Source organism: Penicillium coprophilum (assembly GCF_028826855.1).
Source record: "Penicillium coprophilum strain IBT 35676 chromosome Unknown utg000002l_segment0_segment0, whole genome shotgun sequence".
Taxonomy (NCBI): domain Eukaryota; kingdom Fungi; phylum Ascomycota; class Eurotiomycetes; order Eurotiales; family Aspergillaceae; genus Penicillium; species Penicillium coprophilum.
The window spans coordinates 430722-443957 of record NW_026622721.1 but is presented as its reverse complement, the minus strand read 5'-3'; the positions used below and the strand labels follow the sequence as shown (position 1 = coordinate 443957).

Below are 13236 nucleotides of genomic sequence, written 5' to 3'. Positions count from 1 at the left end.
CCAAGCGTCTATCTATCACCTAAGGTGGCTAGACTTTTACTTTGGCATTATATCTCGCCCCCGAGTAACGCTTCGCAAAGCCCATAAATGGGGGCACATGGCCCAACCCGCAGCGGGCTAGGGGCTATGATGGGCTACTATGAGCCCCCATAGAAACCCCATCATAGCCCGTTAGGGGGGTCTTGGCGCTTCTAAACCGTCGACCTTCGCTGTATCCTAACCTCCTACCAATTCTTTAGAGTCTAAAATACACTATATAAGCTTAAATAGCTATTTCAGTCTATAAATCAATGTCAAGAAAAGTTTGACCAGTAGAGGTCGAGATGTCGCGAAAGAAATACTCAATATTGATATTTTTATACTAGATGTACATATTAGATTATTGTGGGAGTACCACCACTTCTGAATAAATACTTGTTCTTTAAATTATTCTTAATTAACGCGTTTTCTTGTATAATGTCGGAGCGCTACCCCTGAGCCTAGCTATCCCTTGCAACCCGGAACTCCGGGTGCCGGTAAGCACACAGTGGGGGCTCGGTTCAAATGTTACTACCTATTTCAGGACTATTTATATAGAATTAAAGCTTGCAGATTATTACTTTGAGCGAAAAAAAAATCAAATTCTAGAATCTCCATCATGTCACACAAAGCCCATGATATCAGCCTTGAGCATCTGTTGGTGAGCAAACCCTTGTTGTATCATACCAAGAGGAGCAGACTCTTATATATTGAGAAAAAGATCACAGGGGTTACTGGCTACATTGGATTCAAGACGCTCACAATTGCCCTTGAACGAGCATACCGTGTTCGGGCTGTCGTCCGAAGCGAGCGCGATATCAATGATTTGAGAAATAGAAGTACACGAATTGCACAGAGTCTTGACCAAGAACAACTTCAATTTGTCGTTATTCCAAACTTTCTCGAATCGGATGCAATTTTCAAGGTCCTTGAAGGGATTACTGTCATAATTCACCTTGCATCGCCGTTAGCGATTGAGGTAATATAACTAAATAAAACGGTTGTTTCTCATGGCTTACATGTTTTCCTGCAGACCGATGATTATGATGTTGGGATCGTGAAACCCGCTATATCGATGGTGACAACTGTTCTAGAAGCAGCGAATCGCGTCACATCAATCCGTCGCGTAATCTTGACATCCCCATGTATGAGATTGTTCACTCTTATTTTGACTAAGGAAGCTGACTCCCACTGCAGGCGTGACTCTTATTCCATTTGAATGGAATATCAATCCGGACAGCCAACGACTATATACAGGTCAGCCATCCACCCAATTGATTCATAGTAGCGTGCCAGCTAATGATTTATTTTTATTGTCAGTGGATGATGTAAATAACAGCGTTACTGGCCCTTTCTCGACTGCAATGGAAGCGTATTGGGCATCCAAAGCGCTCGCAAGACTCGCGACCAAAGCATTTGTCAATCATGCGCGTCCAAAATACGATTTCATCAACCTCCTACCCTCCGTGGTTATCGGCCCTGATGATCGCCTGGACGCAGACCCAACGGCAAAGGCCGAAAGCCTTCTTCGAGGCACGCGGGCAGCGGTTCTAGCACCCGCCCTGACAGCCTCTCTCAACTCCTCGTTTCCATATGTTGGAACGCCGGTCAATGTTGCTGATGTCGCGCGTGCACATGTCGATTCAGTAGACGCTGGTTTGGTTCCTGGAAATTCTGAATATATCCTTTCTTCTGATACACCTGATGGGGTAGTATGGGACAGGGATGTCCAATGTTGCTGCAGGAAATTCTTTCCAGAAGCGGTGGTCAATAAACGACTGCCGCTTGAAGGGTCTTTGACGGCAATAAAATGGAGGCTGAATGCCCGACATACAGAGGAAACATTTGGTTGGCAGTTTACCGGGTTTGAGGAGACGGTGAGGCAGCTTCTTTCGCAGTACCTGCGCCTCGAAGAAAGGTCTTCAAAGCAATCTTAATGCTGTTCCGTTAATTGGATTGCAGACGCCGTGCTTTGATACAATTATATATACTATGAAGCAGAAAGCTTAGCCACAGTCATGACAAATTCTGTGCAATGAATTGTACCGGGAAGAAGGATGCAAAGTTCAAGATCTCTAAATCCAGAGCTAGAAAATGTGGAGCAATTATCCAACCCGAAACATGAGTAAATAATTCTAGGAAGAATTAGATGATGACATCGAGCAAAGATTTGTTGTTAGACCACGAATTAAATCGACTTGACAACGTGATGATTATGGCATTCGATTTAGGCGTCGTAATGTATCGCACATGGCTAACGATGTCCTGCATCTCAACACATCAAACCGGTATAATGGACTAGCATGGAAAAAAAATCAACAGATATTGTACTCTGCTACATCAAGTCACTCGCATCTATTTTGGAAGATACACAGCCTCCACATTGTTCCCATCCAAATCAAATATAAAAGCTGAATAGTACGGCTGCCGACTCATCTCTTTCCTGATGCCTGGGCCTCCATTGTCTCGTCCGCCATGTTGTCTAAGAAAGCATCAGCTACCACTCATAAAAAACGCTAGTAAGGTGTTGTATCCAGATGACAAGGCCCAACTTACAATGCTAGCTGGTAGAATTGATCCACAGCTTCGCGGCCTGATTTGCCTATATTAGCAACTTTCGAAACTTTTATACTGGAGACACTCACTTGGTGCATCAAGCGCGATGTGAGTTGGCAGGGGTTCTTTATCATCGGACAGCTGCTTAAGCCAGAAGTAAGGATAGTCACTGCCATAGCCGATGAGAGCGTCATTGTTTACACGGATCATCTCGCTGTACCCGATCGGCTGCAGGATCCTACGATAGAACGACCGTAGGGAATTGAACTTGGCAGCGGAGGCCCAGAAGAAAATATGATTGACTGTCATTTCAGCGTTGTTTCAGAATTGACCGTAAATTCACCGTCCGCTCGCCTCGGTACACGGGCTTATATACTCCCTTCCCTCGGACCCCACTAAGGCAACTCGGAACTCCGAGTTGAATTGAACAGTATTTCATCCAACACTCTTCTTTCCAACAACCAAACTCCACAACGAAAATGAGATCCACCGAGAAAAGTGCCGACTGTCCCTTCTGCGCCACTCATTTCAGCCATCGTTCGTTTGAATCATTTCTCATCTGGGCCTGGTACTAATGCCACTTCAGGATCCTCGCTTATCCGCCATCTAAAGAACAACTGTAATAAATCTCAGCCGCATACACTGAGACGCAAATCCTGCCACCAGTGTGCCGCGGATAAAGCCAGATGCAACTTAAAGCGTCCGAGTTGTTCTCGGTGTTCTCTGCGAACCGTATCTTGTCAATATACTAGCGTGGATGCAACCGAAACAGCAGAAGTTGAGAATACTGAGCTCACAATTGACATTGACACCACAAGTGCTCCTTTACCAGACAACTCATTGATGGCCCAGCCACAAGAGCTGCAATCAGTCTTCGATCCTAATTTATTTGATTCATTTTTCTCGGGTCTAGGTCCGTGGGATCTAATACAGCCTGCGAGTCTTGCTTTACGTTCCCCACAGGCAGCTAGCCCAGATCTCTTTTCTTTGAACACCAGCAGTGGATGCGACACGCCAAAGCTTATCCGAGCCATCAATCCTCCGGCTCCTCAGTCGAGCTCATCGGTGGATACAAATTCGATTGCTCTGGCAAATCATAGCATGGAACTTATCTTCCGAGTTCTTCGAACTTGGCCGAAAATGCTCGCCGAAGAGTTCCAAATTCCTCCTTTGTTCCACTTAACTCATATTGCACCAAATAAAACACTACCATCACCACTAGCGAACTGCATAACCTTGACCAAAATGTGGCATGGGCAATGCGAAGGTGCGGAAGATTTGGTGCGGAAAACAATTCTCAAAGAACTAGACAGCATCGTAGATAAGGTCAGTTTTTGCTCTTTTTTCCTGTCGTTCTGACTGACTCCAATTTGGGTGCTAGTCTGAGCGACTTGAGGAGACAACCCTGCTGGCGGCTCTGCAAGCAGTGGTCATATACACCATCATTTTGATCTCTCCAACCGTGAAGTCACCGCACCCTCTGATTGATCACACCATCATCTTTCGCAAAGTGGAGCTCTTGGTCTATCACGTTGTCCACGCTGGTCTGTTCCTGCAGGAAGAAAGAACACAAATGAGACCATCTTGGGAGGCCTGGGTGTACGTAACGTCCAAGCGCCGAGCGGTACTTGCTTTATATCTCCTCCATTGGGCATACTCGGTGTTGCATAAAGTGCCATGCTTTGACTGCAGAGATCTGGGATTCATGCCTGCGCCAGCAGCAAAGGTGCTTTGGCAGGCGCACACGGAAGAAGAATGGAACACTCTATATATTCATTGGCTGTCGCGCTGGAGTGGGCGGGGGTACCTGCAAGCCGAATTCGGGAAAATCAAACCAGGCGTCGTTATGGATCCACGGGCGGAAAAGTGGTTAGAAGAAGCTGATGAGTTTGGGTTTGTCATGATATCGATTGGTCAGTAATGACTTCATTGGTGATGAAAGATTGATTTATGCTGACCTTCGCAGTAAACGCTACTGAGTTTGACCCTCCATCGTTGAAACCATTGGCTTGTTGAGTCACAATCAAGACGACAGACTGGATCCAACTCTTGCAAATAGGATAATGTGTGTTGTGTTCTCTACTAGGGCCTCTCGTTGTGTGAGATTGTGTTATTGCAATGCAGCTTTCATTTCTTCTATCTCACGCGATGAGCTGGAAATTGAAGGTTGTGTTGGTGGCCTAGCAACCTGGTCGCCCGTAAGCCTGGGGGCCTGAGGCTGGAGAATACTCCCTCTTTTTCTCCATGACCTCTTTGTTAGACATACTGTCTTCTCCATCGCGAGAGACGAATATTTCTCCCTTTTCCAAACTTCTTCTTCGTCCTTATAATTATATTGAATGCATATGAGGTTTTAAATCTTGCATAATTGAGGTCTACAAAGGGGGGCTTTGATAATGGCTCCCACTCCGTGAGGATCCCGATGATTACGCTGGTATGTGCATCAGAAGTTAAAGGCTTTGACAGACAGAAGGCGGATGAAGATTATACAGGCCATCGCTCACGGCATGTATCGTATAGCCCTTTGCATTGGCAGAATGCAGGGGATAAGCTGGATGGCGTAAGAGTCGTTGGAATTGCACCAGCAAGGTACTTCATTTCCTGGCTTCCAAGCCAAAACGAAGCCAATTATCAAAGTTGAGAGACATGTTCTGAAAGGGTTTATGACAATAGTTTACTGCCTCGCAAACGCTGCACGACCGGGAGAAGTCTCCTGGGATGACTTTTTATATGAAGAGCGTGGAGTTCGGTTGTGAAAAGCTTTATACATCGGTCTGGCTGAACCGTGCATACGGCTGGAAAAGCCGTTCGTTTGATTTACATGGCTTATAGACTTCTGACAGATATTCATTTTGTTGGACGCTGGTGTGAGCTGGCCGAGTGTAGATTTATGGGGGCCCGAGAAAAAGAGTGATATTTATGATGGAATCTGGCGGCAAATATATCGATGGAGGTGGAGGATCCTAGCAATCTTAGTTTGGAATGCAAAAAGCTTCACGACTTTTTGAGCTGGCTCGATGTCAAGAGGTAACGATTAGGGGTAGTTCATTCAGTCCAGATATGCCCAGTATAGATACTCTTCTAAGTCTCCCGATTCTTCTCAAACCTACCGCGAGGGCGGCAGTTTCAAGTTCCATGTTTTCAGAGGAACAAGGAGGTAAGAGCGCATGGAAGGATCCCGCGTGGGTATACAAGACATCTAACAATGTATAATGGCATTTCAATGCATGTTTTGCAATTCTGTATAATGACCAGCCTTTCGAAAATTCATAGAGCATCTAGTGATGTGGTCGAGAAGCATACATCAAATTACCTGACCGCTACTCAGATATACTATCCTGAATCCGACTGTCATTCCCACACTGCGTGTTTTCGGAATGCAACATCCCCAAACCCCCACGCGGAGAACATAGTGGGGGTTGTATAGCGGGGCACATGTTTGCCCCTTTCTATAAAATGCACCCCTTCCTCTCTCAATATTCAGTCATAAACGTTGATCATCAATAGCATAGCATTGTCTTTTGAACTTCACTCGGAACAGCAACTTCAACACCATGTATTCCCCCAAAGTCGGCGACAGAGTCGATGCCCTCGACACACCATCCATGATCGCAGATCTCGATCTTGTCGAGACTAACATCAAGAAGCTCATGGACAAGCTGTTACCAACCGGCCTGGACATCCGTCCCCATCTGAAAACGACAAAGAGCGCGATATTAGCCGCTAAGATGGTGAAAGCAGGCGCACAGGGAGGCTGCGTGGCCAAAGTCAGCGAGGCTGAAGTCATCGCCGCAGCGGGCTTTGATGACCTATTTATCACATGCGAGATCATCGGCCCCGCAAAAGTTCAAAGACTAGTGGAGCTGTACCGCAATCACCGCAAGATCAGGATCGTGGTTGACAGCGAGATTGGCGCAACGGCCATAGATAAGGCTTTGGATGCAGCCGGCATCGACGAACCGATTTCGGTTTTGATTGACCTCGATGTTGGGCTTCATCGCACCGGTGTTCTGCCGGGCGAACCAGCTATGACCCTGGCACAACATGTGCAGGGTTTGAAACATTTGAAACTGATTGGACTCCATGGCTATGAGGGGCATTTGCAGCATTTGCATGATAAGGAAGATCGTAAGAGTCAATGTCTGCAGTCGATGGGGATTCTCACGAATACTGCGGACGTGTTACGGAAGGCCGGCTTCAACATCGAGGTGGTCACTACAGGAGGAACGGGAACAGCTGAGTTCTGCGCCACAGTACCGGGTGTCACTGAGCTACAGCCTGGGTCATTTATTTTCATGGATACGGACTACAGAAATGCCGTGGGCACGTTCTATTCCAATAGTCTTACTATTCTGTCAACTGTTCTGAGCAAACAAGGTCCTCGGTCGGTCACAATCGACAGTGGCTTGAAATCGTTGACTACGGATAGTGGTTTGGCAGAGTGTAAGGATCCAAGGTACACTTATGGTGTTCTTGGTGACGAGCATGGTTCACTCAGTTGGGAGGAGGGTACCCCAGCGCTTGCGGTCGGGGATCGTGTTGAGATGGTACCGAGTCACATTGACCCTACGGTCAACTTGCATGATTTCTATTACGCCCATCGGCGGGGTGTCATTGAGGAGATATGGCCTGTCGACTCGAGAGGCAAGGTCCAATAGTCGTTCATTCAATTTGTGGATATCCTGGTGTCTTCAAACACATAAAGTTATAGCATATCGGTCTTGCAGTCAGATATTCCTCTATTGCATATAATCGAAGCCCGTGTAATGAAAGTTTGGTTTCTTCATATATATAAAGATACATGATTATCTGCGATTGCACAACGAATCCTGACACACCTTAGTCAAAACAAAATCACCACTCAAACGCCTCGGCAATGATCGCGATCTCTAATGCATCAATCTAGCAAAACGTGAAAATGAGAGCACCTGGCATTTGAACAGATCAGGAGGCCTGGTAGACCTTGAAGCCTCCGAATTCCCAATATGCAGTGTCGAAACTAGCCGCATTGTCCCGCACAAATGCCTTGCAGTTACTAGGACAACTACTTTGCGTCTTGTAGTACTTGTTCGCACCTGCCCAGTCACCGCACAAAGAGATATTGATGATGATACTCTGGTTCTTGAAATGAGAACCAATGTCGCAATCCGTGCTGGGAAAGTCTGCAAATGCCTGGCCCCATGTGGACGGGTCGGGATTTCCAGAGGTGATATCGGACGGGATGTTGGATCGGACCCATTGCCATACACGAATACCGGCGTCACGGAGTTCCATCGCGTAGACCTGTGGTTATTAGCATAGTGGTTTCACGGCATCGATGGCTATGATCATTACTCACACCGCCACCCTTGCTGTTGAAATCAGGGCCGTAAGTACTGCCAGTGCCCTTCACACCACAGCCCGTACCCCCATTTGCCTCGTAGTAACAGTTCTCGTGATCCACCGTGCCACTTTCTTTCCGTTTAACACCCATAGAGCAGCCTTTCGATGTGTGAAGAGTCGACTGGGTTCCAAAGGTCCCAGCGTTGGTAGCTTCCACGACATCGATTTCACCGTGTTCTGGCCAGTTGTTAGGGTCTGTCAACCACAGGGCCGGCCATGTGCCACACCCGTACGGGGTGTGAATGACATCGAAGATGAAGAGCCCGTCGGCATAGGTCTTGTTGGATGTGACTCGCACGGATTGGCGACCGTGAGCAGCTTCTGATCCTTTATATTTCGTGTCCACCTTGAGCACTGCAGAAGTGTCCGTGGCGGATGTTAGATTCAGCCATTCGGATGCAGCGCGGTCGATATATCTGGATCATAAATTAGTTCAGTCTTTCAGCTTGCCTTTCAGATGTAGGAGCCGTACTGGACAAATCCATGGGTTGGGTCGGCTTCAGTAAAATATTCAAAGTTGTCGAAAAACGAGGATCCCGAATAATTGTCTTTCAGGGTATAGTTCAATTTAGAGTAATCGGGATACCGGTTGTATCGCACTCCTAGAACAGCACCAACAACAACACCTACAATCACCACGACAACACCAATCGCTAGGAAAATCTTGTTTTTCAAGGACCATCCCCGCGGGTCCCATCTAGAGTATTCATCTGTGCCGTCTTCACTCCACGCTTCATAAGCAGGCGGGTACTCAGTCGTCTCTGGTGGTTTGTTCTGCAATAGATGACTGGATTGAAAGCGACCGGGGTCATTGTGAGCATAATCTTCGCGCATCTTAGACAATGATGTCTAATTGATAAGCTGTGGGTCTGCGCCAAGCAACGACAAAACACATATCACGTCGGGTTGAACAAGTGAAGGAAGTAAAAGATGGAGAGACAGACAAATTCCAAGCGAATTAAAATGACAATGAGAAGTGATCAAGATAGAAAGAACTATCCAACAAAATTCGGTGCCTTGGAGGCAGGCCACGCGTTAGATAAGCGGGGCCGGCTACGTATGGCCATGTCCACCATCACTTAGAATCTCCAAGACACTGCAGATCCTTACCCAGTATGCCTATTTATTTGCAACATAGCTGTTGACATTTTTGTGACCATCACCCGAGTTCTAGTGCGCTGTAAGCGGTGATCGGACTTTTATTATTCCTCTTGCGCTGATTATTCATCTTAACCCTTTCCTTGGAAGGTTTACCCAGTGGACTCCCTAGTTCGAGCGATGGTATATTTTGGTCGACAGCAAAACGAACGGTTTGGGGGAACTTGCTCTCATCCTACAATCTATCGGTCAATCTTTCAAAGTCCCGAATAATAGACTGCCAAATACCTCAGTCCGCATGCTCGGCTTATCTCAATGGTGGCTGACACTGAACTTGAGAACCCCTTGAGTACTCCGTACGAAGAGGGAACCCACAAATACAGAACAAGTGAAAGACGCTTACCCCGTACACCTCGCCATGAGCAGATGGCCAAATCCGTGGACATTGCAGTGGAAGGATTACGATACGAGACGTCACGACAACGTCAAGACAACGTAAAGACTACTAGCTTAGGTAAGCTCAGACGTGTCCCGACACCGCGGTGGGTAGCTATAGCTATATATATATAACATTCAAGTTGCAATCGGGTCAAGTCCGTGGAGACCTTGAGACTAGAAATTTCACATCTGAGCACCTTTCCTACAAACCATGCCACACCTGACGCTTCGAGATGGAGCCGAGCTCTTCTACAAGGACTGGGGCAATCCCCACGGCGCTATTGTTACTTTCTCCCACGGCTGGCCCTTGACCAGCGACAATTGGGAAAACCAGATGATGTATTTGGCTGATGAAGGCTACCGTGTCATCGCACACGACCGGCGTGGCCATGGGCGATCTACTCAAACCTGGGACGGAAACAACATGGACAGCTTTGTCGACGATCTCGAGGAGCTATTCGCCCACCTAAAGGTGGACAACGCAGTAATGGTTGGGCATTCCCACGGAGGAGGAGAGGTCACTCATTACCTCGGAAAGCATGGCACAAGTCGTTTCAAGAAAGCCGTGCTTGTCGGCGCTGTGCCTCCTCTGATGGTGAAGACTAGTGTCAACGCCGAGGGGACAGACAAGTCAGTTTTCGATTCATTCCGAGAAGCGATGCGGAATGACCGCGCACAATTCTTCCTGGATGTCCCCAGCGGACCATTCTTTGGTTTTAACCGATCTGGTGCACGGAAGAGCGAAGGACAGATTCGTAGTTGGTGGCAGCAGGGTATGAACACCAGTTTCAAGTCAGCGTACGACTCGATCAGGGATTTCTCGGAAACAGATTTCACGGAAGATCTGAAGAAGATCAATATCCCTGTATTAGTCCTTCATGGGGATGATGACCAAATCGTTCCCATTGAGGCATCTGGACTGAAGTCTGCAAAGATTCTGCCTCAAGGCAGGCTGAAGGTTTACAAAGGGGGATCCCACGCTATTCACAACATTAATTCTGACGAAGTCAATAAAGATCTGCTTGGCTTTATCACGGAATGAGCCAAACGTCGTTAGTATGGGACAATTTTTTCTGATTACAATTCCAACAAAATGCCCACCAAATATATCAAAATAGCTTGTTATTATGCATAAAAAGACGAAGCCTTTACTCCGACATTGCCACATGTGAAACAAGTGACACAATGGGTAATTAAGACAGGTCTTAAACCGCCATCGCGCCAAGTCATATAATCTGTTGACGCCTATTTCACCGCCTTGCTCTTAGCCCATTTATACTCAACCCTAGGGCCCGAGGCGGTATGCCTTTTTGAAAACCTAGAAGAGGTAAATTATACTATTACAATCTTACTGCGGACTGGAATCCGTTCACTGAGGCCTCTTGCATATCGACCACCTTGAAGTGTTATTCAGGAAATGAAGAGGGTACATAGAATTGAGGGAAAGAGTAATGAAGACAAAAGACCAAATGAGGTAGAACTGATATGAAAGGAACGAAGGGCAAGACCATCGCACCTTCGTCTTTTTCGTTTGGCCCGTCACTAACAATCCTCGACGTTCTTGCGACCATCCCCTTTCTTCCATCTATTCTTCACCCGATCTCCTCGTATCCATATCTTGATATCCAATCAAAGCCTATTCCAGGCCAGACGTCCCGGTACGACCACCCATTGAATTGGGCGCGATGAAATTCAGGGCTAAATCAACTGACTATTGTGCAGACATGTCCTCCCAAGACCCCCTGACCCTGCCACCAATGAGCCCGGAGCCAGAGCAGGTTTTGATGCGGTTGATCCTGATCTTTTTCAGCGAACTGAAACCCAAGAGAGCGGATTCACAACCATCAAAAACGCACTGGTCAGCCTCGATAAGGTGATCAGGGAATTGTTCTTGGAGCGATGTCAAATTCGCGCACAGATTGTTCAACAGCGCGCGGTACTGGATGACCAGCTTGACCTCCTTGAAGAAACCGACTTGCGCATCGACAACCTTCAGCTAATTTGGGACAGCATGGCTACCAAATTGGGGTTGAGACGCAACAACTAGGTTGGCCATGGATGGTCTCGCGAATCTATTCAATCATGAATGCCCTTTTGTCGTTCCAACGATCACGATTTTGATGGAGAGAGAAGAGTCCCGAAGCACGCCTTGCACGCATCGATTGCCTCGAACACACTGAATTGACATGATAAGGAACGAATGCAGGATCGGAGACCGATAACCAGTGAATAGCAACAACAATACATGAGCCACCTGAAGTGGCTCTTGTACGAAAAAGCAGTATTCTGTCCCGCAGACCATTGTAACCACACCTCTTGCTTATTCTCTCCTCGTCGCCCCACTTCTCCCCATCTCTTTCTACTCCATCCTTTTGGAACTTGGGATTTGGTTTGTTTTTGCCGGTCAATTTTAGAACCGACTCCTGCGTTTGACCCATCCCCCTCCCCCTCGACAACTCCTCTCCGAGTAGTACACCAATGGCTACACTGGCTCTTTCAGAATTGGCAAGCTAACCAATGAAATACAGCACTGGTAACAAACCGTGGCCAGTCACGCTTTCCAGGCGTCTAACTGTCATGTAAGTTTGCCATTCACACTCTCTTCTCAATTTTTTATCTAGCAATTTCCACGATAGCCCACCATGAAGAGACCGTCAACACAATAGGCACTCTTTATCCTTCAATTGGCCCCCTTTGCGAATCCCCGCCCACATTTTTCGTCGACAAGTGTGCCCTGTATGGCTCTATTACAACGTTTCATGACCCTTCCCACACCATCAAACCCTCAAAATGTTATTATATTGATTCCCGTATGAAACAGGGAGCACTAGGTTGGTTCCTGGAAGCTGTGTGGTTTTAGCTAGAATATTGCACGCCTTTGCCCTTCAGCCTCGATCGTAGCACATATTTCCACGAGCCACATCCGTACGGCAAAATTCACACGAAGCTAAGAGCCAACTCATTGGTCAAGCCACGCATATGACTGGTGATTGGATTCCCGTCTGTTCGGTCGAAGTAGGTCTCTATGTAGTAGCATGGCTCAACAAGGACTCCATCCGAACTGCTCTCTGTACATTGCCTGATGACCTGTCTCAAATTTTCTCTCTTCATATTTCTTTCATTTTCACATATCGCTTCACTATCCTACTACTCTCCTCTCTTCCATCTCACCTCTTACTTTCCCTTTATGCCTTCATCTACTCTGTCGCTTCTACGAAGTCCTACTCAATTCTAAACCCTATCAACTCGGTGAGATATGCTAAATTCAGACCCAAGTCAGTTATGAAACGTGGGTAATCCGTATAGAGCAATGTCTTCTCAAGATCTTATTCGCGATTCAGTCGCGAATGGCCCGAAAGCCACGACGGTTCCTGGGCCGGCTGATCCCAGCCCTTCGGAGCGAGAGCGAGCCCAACACCAACGGGACGCACTAGTAGCGCTACAAGAAGTGATTCAGACGATGATCCTCGAACGCAATGTCATTGAAAATGACCTCTTTTATCAGCGTGCGGCGCTCGAGAATCAAGTGGCGCGCCTCTCTAAGGCAGACAAGAATATCCAGAACCTTCAAAGTGTATGGGATAATATGGCGGCCGGCTTTGGACTTGGTGCGAAGAAATAAACGCATGGCACTTCACCAATTTTTGACTTGAATAGTCATATCATGGTTCTAGTAAAGCAGCCTTCAAACTTTCCGTCGTCAGCATGATTCTACCAGCAGTTGGATTGTTCTTTGTTCTTCTT

General features: G+C 47.0%; 9 protein-coding genes across 9 annotated transcripts; 7 read left to right on the top strand and 2 right to left on the bottom strand.

The window, feature by feature from the left end:
* Positions 1 to 637: 637 nt before the first annotated feature.
* Positions 638 to 1955, top strand: N7500_001566 (NAD-dependent epimerase/dehydratase; the record flags this gene model as incomplete). Its single annotated transcript, XM_056672712.1, has 4 exons — positions 638 to 997; positions 1052 to 1163; positions 1216 to 1275; positions 1339 to 1955. The coding sequence occupies 4 exons, from the start codon at positions 638 to 640 to the stop codon at positions 1953 to 1955; spliced, it is 1149 nt and encodes a 382-aa protein (XP_056536231.1).
* A 418-nt stretch (positions 1956 to 2373) lies between these two features.
* On the bottom strand, positions 2374 to 2883 carry N7500_001565 (VOC family protein; the record flags this gene model as incomplete). Its single annotated transcript, XM_056672711.1, has 3 exons — positions 2374 to 2500; positions 2575 to 2611; positions 2664 to 2883. The coding sequence occupies 3 exons, from the start codon at positions 2881 to 2883 to the stop codon at positions 2374 to 2376; spliced, it is 384 nt and encodes a 127-aa protein (XP_056536230.1).
* Positions 2884 to 3053: 170 nt separating this feature from the next.
* On the top strand, positions 3054 to 4590 carry N7500_001564 (Zn(II)2Cys6 transcription factor domain-containing protein; the record flags this gene model as incomplete). Its single annotated transcript, XM_056672710.1, has 4 exons — positions 3054 to 3111; positions 3161 to 3900; positions 3956 to 4487; positions 4541 to 4590. 4 exons carry the CDS (start codon positions 3054 to 3056, stop codon positions 4588 to 4590), a joined length of 1380 nt encoding a protein of 459 aa, XP_056536229.1.
* Positions 4591 to 6128: 1538 nt separating this feature from the next.
* On the top strand, positions 6129 to 7232 carry N7500_001563 (DSD1 family PLP-dependent enzyme; the record flags this gene model as incomplete). Its single annotated transcript, XM_056672709.1, has 1 exon — positions 6129 to 7232. The coding sequence occupies one exon, from the start codon at positions 6129 to 6131 to the stop codon at positions 7230 to 7232; it is 1104 nt and encodes a 367-aa protein (XP_056536228.1).
* Positions 7233 to 7518: 286 nt separating this feature from the next.
* Positions 7519 to 8790, bottom strand: N7500_001562 (glycoside hydrolase family 16 protein; the record flags this gene model as incomplete). The annotated part of the gene is made up of 3 exons (XM_056672708.1): positions 7519 to 7857; positions 7913 to 8372; positions 8429 to 8790. 3 exons carry the CDS (start codon positions 8788 to 8790, stop codon positions 7519 to 7521), a joined length of 1161 nt encoding a protein of 386 aa, XP_056536227.1.
* A 579-nt stretch (positions 8791 to 9369) lies between these two features.
* On the top strand, positions 9370 to 9604 carry N7500_001561 (uncharacterized protein; the record flags this gene model as incomplete). The annotated part of the gene is given in 2 exon segments (XM_056672707.1): positions 9370 to 9568; positions 9579 to 9604. The coding sequence occupies 2 exon segments, from the start codon at positions 9370 to 9372 to the stop codon at positions 9602 to 9604; spliced, it is 225 nt and encodes a 74-aa protein (XP_056536226.1).
* A 99-nt stretch (positions 9605 to 9703) lies between these two features.
* Positions 9704 to 10534, top strand: N7500_001560 (alpha/beta fold hydrolase; the record flags this gene model as incomplete). Its single annotated transcript, XM_056672706.1, has 1 exon — positions 9704 to 10534. One exon carries the CDS (start codon positions 9704 to 9706, stop codon positions 10532 to 10534), a length of 831 nt encoding a protein of 276 aa, XP_056536225.1.
* A 443-nt stretch (positions 10535 to 10977) lies between these two features.
* Positions 10978 to 11539, top strand: N7500_001559 (uncharacterized protein; the record flags this gene model as incomplete). The annotated part of the gene is made up of 2 exons (XM_056672705.1): positions 10978 to 11150; positions 11215 to 11539. 2 exons carry the CDS (start codon positions 10978 to 10980, stop codon positions 11537 to 11539), a joined length of 498 nt encoding a protein of 165 aa, XP_056536224.1.
* A 1263-nt stretch (positions 11540 to 12802) lies between these two features.
* Positions 12803 to 13114, top strand: N7500_001558 (uncharacterized protein; the record flags this gene model as incomplete). Its single annotated transcript, XM_056672704.1, has 1 exon — positions 12803 to 13114. The coding sequence occupies one exon, from the start codon at positions 12803 to 12805 to the stop codon at positions 13112 to 13114; it is 312 nt and encodes a 103-aa protein (XP_056536223.1).
* Between the last annotated feature and the right edge of the window lie 122 nt (positions 13115 to 13236).